The sequence below is a fragment of the Phodopus roborovskii genome, unplaced genomic scaffold (genome assembly GCF_943737965.1).
Source record: "Phodopus roborovskii unplaced genomic scaffold, PHOROB, whole genome shotgun sequence".
Classification (NCBI taxonomy): Eukaryota; Metazoa; Chordata; class Mammalia; order Rodentia; family Cricetidae; genus Phodopus; species Phodopus roborovskii.
Genome location: NW_026125281.1, coordinates 19,178,443 through 19,189,631, shown reverse-complemented (window position 1 = coordinate 19,189,631; position 11,189 = coordinate 19,178,443). Strand labels below are relative to the sequence as shown.

At 41.5% G+C, this 11,189-nt stretch overlaps 1 protein-coding gene across 1 annotated transcript in view; it reads right to left on the bottom strand.

Moving 5' to 3' along the window:
• Window positions 1-1,349: 1,349 nt before the first annotated feature.
• Window positions 1,350-11,189, bottom strand: part of St18 (ST18 C2H2C-type zinc finger transcription factor) — a 111,268-nt gene continuing 101,428 nt past the window's right edge. The window contains exons 20-23 of the mRNA XM_051197874.1: window positions 8,877-8,965; window positions 5,743-5,846; window positions 4,301-4,444; window positions 1,350-1,947 (exon numbers count right to left, since the gene is read on the bottom strand). Coding sequence (XP_051053831.1) covers window positions 1,807-1,947; window positions 4,301-4,444; window positions 5,743-5,846; window positions 8,877-8,965 — 478 coding nt within the window. The 3' untranslated portion in view covers window positions 1,350-1,806. The remainder of the gene's footprint in view (window positions 1,948-4,300; window positions 4,445-5,742; window positions 5,847-8,876; window positions 8,966-11,189) is intronic.

Sequence of the window (11,189 nt, the reverse complement as noted above, 5' to 3'; positions counted from 1 at the left end):
AAATGTTCAAAGAGATATTTTAATAGGAAACTGTATGTTCCACTTTTAGTAGATACCACTCATGGTGGCTGCTTCTTTTAAACTGAGTTTTAAATAAACACCTTTCCTACCTAAGAACAGACATCTTATTTTCACTAAACTAAGATTCAAGAGTTCAAATGAACCCCAAGCCAAAGATAAGCCCCACTTGATGCATAACAATAACCACGTTTCCATGACAGTGGATTGGCTGGACCCCTTTTCATGGATCTAATCAGGTAACAGTAGTAACAGTGAATTCAAGCCTGTGAATGCCATCACACTAAGTCTAAATATCCATGAGGCTAATAAAAAATAAGCACTTTATTATAGCACAGAAAATTAAGCCCACACTAAAGTTCATGTGTACATTTACACAGAGGCACATCTGCACATGAAATGTGTGCGCACACCAGAAAGGCAGTTTAGCTGGTTGTCTATACCTTTTCCTTAAAAAAAATAAATATAAAACAACCTTTGAAACAATGCTTAAACTACTTTACAGTCCCTGAAACAGACATTGCCTTTACTACAGCAATTACTAAACTCTGGTCCCGTTGAAATTTTAGACTCAATTTCATGTGTGAATGAGTGTTTGTGAGTTCATAACGTGTGGACTGAGCCGGTGTGTGTGTGTGTGTGTGTGTGTTGTGTGTGTGTGCGTGTGTGTGCATGTGTGTAGAGCTCAAGAGTTATATCAAATTGAAAGTTGTCGTATTTCCTAGGGAAGTGCAGACCGATGTTGCCAATATTCACATTGGGATAACAGTTTTTCATATCTTATTATTATGTTTTCCACTCTTTGCCCGTCAACCCAGTAAGATAAATGCTATTTCAGGGGATATGGTATCTACAAAATTTCCATTTGGAGGTGTCTGTATTTGCTATGCACAATTCTATACCAATATTGTCACTTGTAATATTGTATTAACATACAGCAGGAAAAGCCTGGCTGGTCACATCAAGCTTAGTTCTCATCTTGAGGAAGGGCTGCCAACTAGCCAATGCGACTTAAAAAACAAAGACAACTCTGATTCACTTAAAATCTTTAATTCATATTAATTAAATCCGTGCAGCCACGTGGAATATTCTGCTGACCCTTTTATTTAATTATTGCTATCAAATTCTGAGCACACTGTTTGCCAGCATCCTGTGCTTTTGTGAACGAAGATTTTCCACTAGTGGGCGCCATCTATCTTCATATTCCTTTGCAGCTCATATTACCAAAAGCCATGTACAAAACCAGGAAAGGGAGAAAGGAAGTGTACGGTAGAAACCAAACCTGACCATAGTGCAGTCCTGACACAGGGATTTCTTTTACACCTCATGTTTTGTTGTTGTTTTTCTCACTTAAACCCAGAAAGATGTGTGTGATTTGAGAACAGCATTTCTATTTAAATCTATTAGAAGATAAATTAATAAACACACCTGTAAAAATATGGTAGACTTCAAAATGCAGTTAAAAGATAAAAAACTCTTTGATTAGTAATAAATAAAATATAAAATGTCACATTTATTTTATACATACTTTACAAAATAAAGAGTACAGTGAAGAAATAAAAGAAAAAGATAAGAAAATAAATGAGATATAATAATTGACTGCATTACTTTTAATCCAAAGAGTTTATCATAGTTTTTCTTTCCTTTTTATGTCAGCTGGGGGAAAATTAGTGCAATGTTGCAATCATAAATGCAGGGGGCAGCCTCCAGGCTCCAGGGGTGAGAGGCCCCTGTGGGTCGGCGTGAATTCACTGCTGTGGTGACCTCTGCTTCCTGCATGCTGCCCTCCTACACGTGGATGCCCTTCACCGCCTGCTTGATACTTTCCAGTAGAGCTTTGCATTCCGGAGAATAGTCCCGCTCCAGATTGCTGTACATGTCTGTGAGAGTATTTACATACGCTTCAAAATTCTGCTCAGTGATAGGCCCCTGATGGAGACAAAGCACATGGAACCAATCACAGAGGTTCACCTGCCCCAAGAAGACCAGGAGACACTGAAGCATGCTGCCAACTCATGTAAGTAGGAGGAGAAGGGTTTATATGGCTGTGCCAGTTTGGGATAGGACATCCAAGTGTTAGTGTTTGTAGGGTCTATCTGCTCACTCTCCATTCATGGCATTAATGACACTTGAATGAACAGCATTGAAGCCATATAATGAACGCATCTAGCTGCTGAGCTAGATGTCTCCAAACAATGTTCTTTATCTGGGATGAGTCTTGGCCTCAATTTCACTTGCTCAGTACAAACAGCATCTGTGGAAGGTGTGTGCAGGGGATGAAGGTTTGCTTGTGCCAGGTGATTCCTTAGCAGTTCTAGGTGAATGGCAGGGATTTGAGACTTAAGCCAGTTGCTCACTAACAGGTGTGACAGAGATTTTCTAGTATGAAAACTGTTTGTTTCACCCTCTCTATTTCTTTAGGGAGAATATCAGTGTTAGATAAGGAGAATATCAGTGTTAGATAGGGAGAATATCAGTGTTAGAAGGTTTAGATGGACTCATTTTTTTACCCTGGATCGTATTTTGTCATCTTCTTTACCCAATATAATGGATTTTTTTTTTGAGAAAGGGAACTCTTTATAGACCAGGCTAGCCTTAAACTCCCGGAGACCTACCAGTCTCCCAAGTGCTAGAAATAAAGTGGTTAAAGGGGAGTGCTGCCATGCTGGGAGACACACACACACACACACACACACACACACACACACACAGAGTATATGCATGTGTACAGAAAAGGGTGTCCTATACCCCATAACCAGAGTTACAGCCAGTTCTGAGCCACTAGGTAGGAGTTGGGGATTGAACTTGGGCCCTCTGGAAGATCAACCACTGCTCTGAACTGCTGAGCTATCTCTTCAGTCCCATACACAATATACTTTAAAGTGGGTACATACTAGTTGTATGTAAACAGCATGCATGAGGCAGGACATGAATGACTGACAAAAGGGAACACCCTCCAGCCACGTATGGTGCCTCCATGTTCCCACCTTTTTGAAAATCCATTACAAGGTGCTTGGAAGGAAGGATTTAAAAATAAGTAAACAGCTGAAGTATGCAGAAAATGATTATAATTGCTATTGTTTAGAAGGTAAGTTTTCTAGATCTGAAGATGATTTAGTGTCTCAGCAGAGTTCTGATCTGGAATATATATGCTGCCTAGTTGTAATTGTTCCCTTTTAGTTTCTACCTTGGATGGGCATGTGTTTCTTGCAGAATCATGTAATGGCACAAAGACTCTGGTGGCAGAGTGGATGAAGGCCAGGGGGCTCACTGTCCCACGCCTTCCTGACTCATGCCATTTGAGTCTTCACCCCGCGGTAGAAGCTGAGCCATGGCTTTGTCAGTTACAGCTGGGAAATCCTAAGTGTTCAGTGTACGGGGAGCTTTCATGTGATCTGGCCTACAGTCACTGACACAGCACCCCAGATGGTCACTGGATGGTGGGTAGGTACATGTTATCTTATTGTCAGTCATTCCCATGGCACTGACAATGAAGGAAATGCTAAGAAACACACATTTGGAGAAGGAGCTAGAAAAAGAGGCAAAAGAAAAATGATAATAATCTCCTTGATAGAAGCCAAAGGTAAATTATTGATGGGGGGGCATTTGGAATTGTTGAAAAGTTAAATAAATTGAGTAATTTAGTATTTTTAGCAAGACCCAATTATATTTTTATTAATTCCATTGCTGTTGCTTTAAGTCCTCTTATATGTAAACTAGCAGTTCTGGTCTAAGAATACAGGCCCTGCGGAGATTAACAGCATCCAGCAATATCCTCTTCAACATCACAGCTCTATCTCCAAAGACCGATTCATAGTTATAAAAGTATAAACTTTTTGTGAATTCTAATCAGTTGCTTCCTTCGGTTTTATAGGAATAAGGACGCCTCGAGCATACCTGTTCTGTGCTCCAGGAGCAGAAGTTGAACATTACAAGGAGTTTATTGGGGATGGAACTGTTTAGGGTACAGTCCATGAGCTGGGGGATGATACTGAGGCTGCATAGACTCCTCTGTTTGGAAACATATTTGCTGAGAGTGAGCTCTGGCCTCCAGCTTTCATATAACTATAAAATATCTTCAAGCAAACCTTCATCTTTAAAGGACCCTGGCTTTGGAACGTCACTGGCCTTCATTAATCTGAGTGTGTGTACCATTTGCTCAGATGGGGAGATCTCTGAGTGTGAGAACGCATCCAGGGTAGGTGACTGCTGATAGCAACAGCCACGGGGTCATGACAGCGAAGTGGGCGACAGGACGGCAGAGCCTTGCTCTTGGTCTTACCATCTGCGGCAGCTGGATGTCGGCAAGGCTGGAGATGAGCGCCTGGCTGAGCCCTGCCAGCTCCTTCAGCAGACTCTCATTGCTCTGCTCTATAAGCTTGTTCTCCTCCTCTATGCTTTTCAAGTTGCTCTCCATAGATGTTATCTAAAACACAGGTAGTGGTAGGAGAATCAAGCTGGGGACCCACGCAAGGCCTCAGGGGAAAATCTGTGGCTGGATATAAGGGCCAAGGGGCATCTCCTCCCCAAACTACAGCCCTGCCTACTGCCCTAAGTATTGGATTCACACCTTCAGATTTGTACTTTAAACACAGACTTTTGCATGAATTGCAGCTCTAGCTTCTCTGCATGATTAGATGGTGGGTATCTCAAAGGCAACATGCCACAGAGTATATCTGTTATTTCCTGCAGTCCTGCTCCAGCTGCACATCTCTTTGCAGTGGATGACGACCCGAATGCTGTCCAGACTCAGGGTTCTTTCTCTCATACTTCAAATTCACTGAGCACTTCTTTTAAAACTCATGATAAGGCCACTATCCACCTGTGTTGTGGCCACCTGGACCCGGCCATTGGTGTGATCGTATTGCTTCTTATGTATGACCTTCTGCCATCTTTGCTCTGCATAGTCTCTTTTTGGTCCTCCTCAGTATACCAACAGACTCAGTCTTTTGAAGGTCAAGTTAGAATGCATGTCAGATGACTGAATTACTTTTAAGCTCCAAACCCTTCAGGGGCCTCTCAATCCATCAAAGTAAAATGCCAAGATCATCAACATTGACTAGGCTGCACTATGTGAACAGCCCAGTGTCATCTCTGGTACCCTTATATAGCTTGCCCTACCCAGCTAACCTACCTCCAGGCATATTCTCCATCACTGTTGGCTAACCCTTTCATTTCTCAAGTCATTGCTGACACATTTCCTTCTTCTTGGGGCTTGGCTGCCCCATTTAAAATCAACCCCCACTCTCTCTCTCTCTCTCTCTCTCTCTCTCTCTCTCACACACACACACACACACACACACAGAGAGAGAGAGAGAGAGAGAGAAAGTTTCTTGTTTTATTTTGCTTTTATAAAATATCTATACAAGAAAATCTGCTTTTAGTGCACAAGGCAATATTCTAGAAGAATTACATTTAAAGAGTGTGATGTTGTATGAGAATTTTTAATAAAACAAAGGATCCTTAACCTTTGTGACACAAGTCTCTACAAAGCACCATGTGCCCTACAGGAGTCTGTATGGTCATCTACTTTATTTGTTTACAAAGTGGATCTTTTATGCCAGCGAGGTAAAGTCAGTAGACACAGGCATGACCCACTCAAACAAACACATTTCACTAGGGCATCAGCATAGTTTCAGATGCAAGATTTAGGAAGCCCAAAGCTTTGTGACTACCAGATGTTATAGTTACTCTAAAAATAACTAATTAATGTTTTTTTTAAACCTGGGTCTGAAGTTTCATCATGTCTGCTTCAATTTTAAGGTTGGATTCATTCAGTTCCTTTATTTCTTCATCCAAATGCCTGATTTCTTCATCACCATCAATACCTGTGAAGAGTCAACAGTTCACATTGAAAAGAAGGAGGCAAGGTCCAGCAATAGTCTATTTTATGTTTAAATATGAGACCTTAGTTTAGTGTTTTTACCAAAAAAGAAAGGAAATAGTCTTGGTCTCGCCCCGTGATATCTCATACTGTATAGTTATTCACCAGAGGAAGGCCTTCACTACATGACCAAAAGATGCTGGCAACATGTTCTTGGTCTTTCCATCATTCAGAACCATGAACCTAATAGACTTCTATTCTATATAAATTTCCAATATCAAGCATCTTTATAACAACAGAGGATGTGGTGAGGTGCCAATAAAGGTGAATGCTCATTCACAATTCCTTTGTCCCAGCAATTTCAATTTCATCCCCAAGTACATGGCCAAGACAGAAAGGCTCACACACAGGATGCACTCACAAGATATACAGCCATACTTCACAAAAGCCCAGTACTGAAACAAGCCAGACACCCCTCCCATTCACAATCATGATGCTGATAGCCCTTCTAAAAAATCATTTTTAATCGTGTGTGTGTGTGTGTGTGTGTGTGTGTGTGTGTGTGTGTGCGCGCGCGCAGGTGTCTGTGTGGTCCGAAAGAGGCATTCAATCCCTGGAGCTGGAGTTCCAGATGGTTGTGAGCTGCCTAATGTGTGAGGAACTGAAGTCAAGCCCTAGGCATGACCAATAAGCATTTTAAACAACTGAGAAATCTGTTCAGCTTCTGGGTAATTTGTAACAACATAATTGAAGCAAAAATGGTAAGACCTGAAATTTTATAAAACGTTATATAATAGATGGCTATTTTGTAGGCACTCCTACCTTTTAAAAGTGGGCTGTATATTGGCAAGTGGGGGGCATGTAAGAGACTGAAATCTGTCTTTCAGTCAAAAGAGAGGACAACCAAGATGTTTCTAGATCACTGTGAGTACGAAGCACATCGCTCTGCACATGCAAAGTGAGTGCTACACTGCTGAGGTGCATCTCCAGTAATCTGGCTGAATCTTATGAACACATCTGGATTTTTGTTGAGACAGAACAGATGGTGAGACAGAGAAGAAGACAGAAGATAGCTGAGAATTATTCCTGGAGTCCTGGTTAGACCTCAGCCCCTGAGACACTGCCGTTCAAGAAGAAATAAGCCCCTAAGTTTTAAAAAACTTGCATAGATGATGGGAGATGTCATTCTGTAAATATGTTTCTCTTATTGGTTAATGAATAAAGCACTGTTGGCCAATAGGAAAGCAAAATATGTGGGACTAGGAGACCAGGAGGAGAGAGGAAGAAGTAGGGAGGAGATTCAACATGTAGGACCGAGAGAGCAGAACGCTGGGCACTCTCTCCGGTAAGATAAGACCACATGGAAACACTTAGATTAATAGAAATGGATTAACATTTAAGACAGAGCTAGCCGATAAGAAATACTAGTAACTGGCCAACAGCATTATATCTAACAGTATCTCTCTGTGTTATTTGGGTCTGGTGCAGATCTGGGACCACGCAGGCAGAAAAACCTGCTGGTAACACATATATAGTAGGTTGTTGTAATTGATGTATTGTATTATTAGTTGCTAATATCATACTGTGTCCAGTTTTATAAACAAACTACAGTTCAGCTATAATCATATAGGGCTGGCACTACCTGTGGTTTGGAGTCCATTGGGGTCTTGACGCTGGAGGTGGTACTGTGTCACTTCTACCCACAGATGTCTAGTGTGTTTGGGAAGCATTAAAATATGTATACCCGTGGTTCTCCTTTAAGGACATTATTGGGAATGTTAGACTAGCTCAGCATTGTGATGGATCAAGGAAAGCATATGATTGACCCATCATATGATTATGCAGTGAACTTCGTGCTCTTTGCCCTTATATCTGTTTGAGCTACAGTGACATAAAGACAAAACACATTAAAACATCTCAGTTTCACTGGCGATGTGATGGAGAGACCCTGGAGAAATGGGATGCTTCTAAGAAACAGCCAGCATTCTGGATGAAGCTCAGCTGCTTAGTGTGTGGGTGTTGGCAACGGTGGAGGATGCTGGTCTGTCCCTAATATCTGGGTGCTGACTTTCCCAAGGTCTCAGCAGGGGGCAGCCAAGGAGAGAAGCACCTAAGGGATGGTGTAGATAATCCGGATGAAGGTGTCCCTGAGTAGGGAGTGATAGGCAGCTCAAGAGACAGATCCTCTCTCTATGATACCAGATATCTCCCACTTGAAAGCCCACATTCACATTAAATAAGCCAAAGGGACATTCAGAAAAGGAATGTGAGAACAGCTTTAAGTCCCCAGTTGAGCCCAGCATTAGAGTGCACATTCCACATGCAAGAGGCCTGGGGTTCCCTCCCCTGCACCAAAGATGAAAAGACAATGGCTCTGGCTCAGCTGTCATCATGTAGCAAAGACAACATCAAATACGGTTTCTGAAGAATGGCACTGCTTTGCCACCATGTATCCAATGCTTTAGGAAGCTCTTTGAAGGGGAATGCATAGGCCTGAGATAACCTGGAACAATGCTGAGAAACATTAGAAAAATGCCAAAATAACAACGGGGCTTCTTATGGAACTCAGAATAATACATCTTAACGCCAACAAGGGATTGATACTAAGGTCTAGGCAGAGAAACACACTGATGCAGATGCTAGGGCACCAGAAATTGTGTTTACTGCAATTTGACAGGAACATACACTGGAAACACATATGCATGCACACATATGTGCACATAAGCCTACAGACGTGCACACCACCCACATGTATATGCATGGGGGAAAAATAACAGTGAAAACATTGAAGGACACAATTATCGTGCCTTTCCACTTATCTATGTGCCGTTTCATACCTTTGCCTGTAGGAAAGCCATATCAGATAAACAGGGGAGACAAAAAGAAATTGTCTCTGAGATGTTACAGTTGCAGCTCAAATTTGAGAGAATCCTTTTGTTCTTGCACACTGAAAGTACGCTTTGATATAGTGCAGATTCATCCACAGAGGCCAGTGGGATCTACAGCCTGGGCCTTGGCTGAAATGGTGACTTACCCCCAGATGCTTTGAGCTTGATGGTCATTAGTTCCTCAGAGACCTTGACCTTTTTGATAGCTTGTGCATTGAGAGGGCATCCAGATAAGCTGCGAGAAGAGAGTTTACACCCACGTGTGAAATGCACATCATTTCCCATAAAATTAAAACTTTTTTTGCTATTAACTATTGATATTAATTATATCATAATCCATAGGTTCTTTAAAGAAAATAACTAATAAATATATATTAAATAAAACCTAAAAGCCCTAAAATAATGGAAGTGTTTGCATTTTTCTCTTAAGTCAAGATACAAGTCGTCACTGCTGACACAACCGGTCCCATTCACGAGGCAGAACACTGGTTGTTCACATCCATGAATGTGCACTACACACTTCATTTCCTGTAGATGCACAACTGCCCACAGGTCATGAACAATGGCAGTTATCACTCATCCCGGGTCCGTGAAGAATAAGGCCGAGTCTAGTTCTTCCAGGTTTCATACAATTCAGTCTGAGCTTCACAGAAAGGCTGCACAGTAGTCAGCAACAAGCCCCACTCGCGACAGAGGACGTGGTCTGCTTACAGAAAGTTCCTATTTTTCCCTGTAACTGTTAAAACATTATCTTCATGTAAAAAATGTCTGCCTGAAACGGGAATAAAAGCAGCTGCTGCAGGTGCAGGGGAGGGCAAGGAGATCTGTTATTGGAGCTGGCGCTCATGACCCTGCCCATTGAATTGCTGCTCTCTTCAGCAGGCTGCTTCCTTTAATGTCATTTGCTTTATTTAAATAGCACCAGTGTGACAATGACAACACCGAACAAAACCTGTTTTCCATCGTTTATGATCAGGTAATTTTCTTGTTCTAAGCAGTCATTAATTCTTTCATGGTTTTGTTCTATCTTTGTAGAAACCAGTTTTAGATTAAAATAAAAATGAGAATAATCAACCATTTCCCCCACAGAAACGTGGTTTCCATTCATCTATAAAACAAGCATTTCAACCTGAAGTTCATGATGCTATGCCAAGTAGAAGAAAAGTTTTCTGGAGTAAAGTCCTTAATAAATGTGAAGTATTGTGTGCTTTAAGAATACCCACATTATTCTACATTAAGGTTCCATAAAATACAGAAACTAATATAAAACTTTAATGGTAATATGTAATGGATAACATTATAAAAAGGCTATGTGGTTTGCTCATCTTTGATAAGTGATGAGTTATTTATGCAGGAAAATAAAATGAGAGGCACAAGTTGAGCTCAAAACCATTTTTGAGCCTCTATCTGACAATCGTGGCCTATGTGAGATTCAAGGAGAGTCACTCTTTGTCTGGAGGGTGTGCATGGGTTTTATTGTCACATGCCTTGTCCTTAGACAATGGCTGTAAAGGAGAGGAGTACTTAATTGGCAAAGTGAAATGTTAAAGGTGTCCATTGTTAGCACAATGGACAGTATCATTTCATTTGAAATTTCACAGCTTCTCCCTCACATCTATTTTGCAACTTACAATAAATTTTAGGTAGACACTAATGAAGCGTAGCTACACACAGCTTAGAAGCACTTTGTATAGTCATGAAAGCAAGGCTTTGGAAGGTGGAGACAGGGGATGGATCCCTGGAGCGTACTAGCCCATTAGCTTAGACTACTTGTTGAAGTTCCAGGCCAGTGAGAGATCCTCTCTAAAACAAAAGATGGACAGTCTCGAAGAAAGTCACCCAAGGTTGTCTTCTGCCCCCCCCCCCCCATGTGTGTGTGACAGGCTAGTCTCAGGTGTCCTTCCTCAGGGTCCCACACACATGCACACATAAGCTTGTGAGATGCTACTCCTCTTCCCATGATGGACCTGAAGATGGAGCTTGGCAGGCCTGGAGACAGGCCTATGTGGGCTCGCTCCATAGGAGAAAAACAAAATAATGTAAACAACAAAACATGAGTCTTATACGATTTCTATCATTTCTGAAATTCAGTTGGGGCACCTCAAATCAGAGGTGAGCATGATGCCATTTCTTCCCATACTGCATTGGCCATATTTAGGGTAGTGTGGTTACAGGTCCACTTTTTTTTTATTACAACAAAATGACAGGTGACTCAGCGTAGGGCACATTGGGTTTGTGACTGCTGTTCCTAGGAAATCATGATCCAAACAGATTAAAACAAGGTATGCCATAGTAGATGTGAGCTTGCACTGACCACTTCAAAATAAACAATCGCTGGACAGATAATTTTCTGGTATCAATGTCAAGGATTTCCTCTGACCTCTGCACAGAAAATACAGGTTTCTTCATATGTCAGCCTTACTGGCACTTTGAAAGTAATCAATTTCAAGGGACCATTT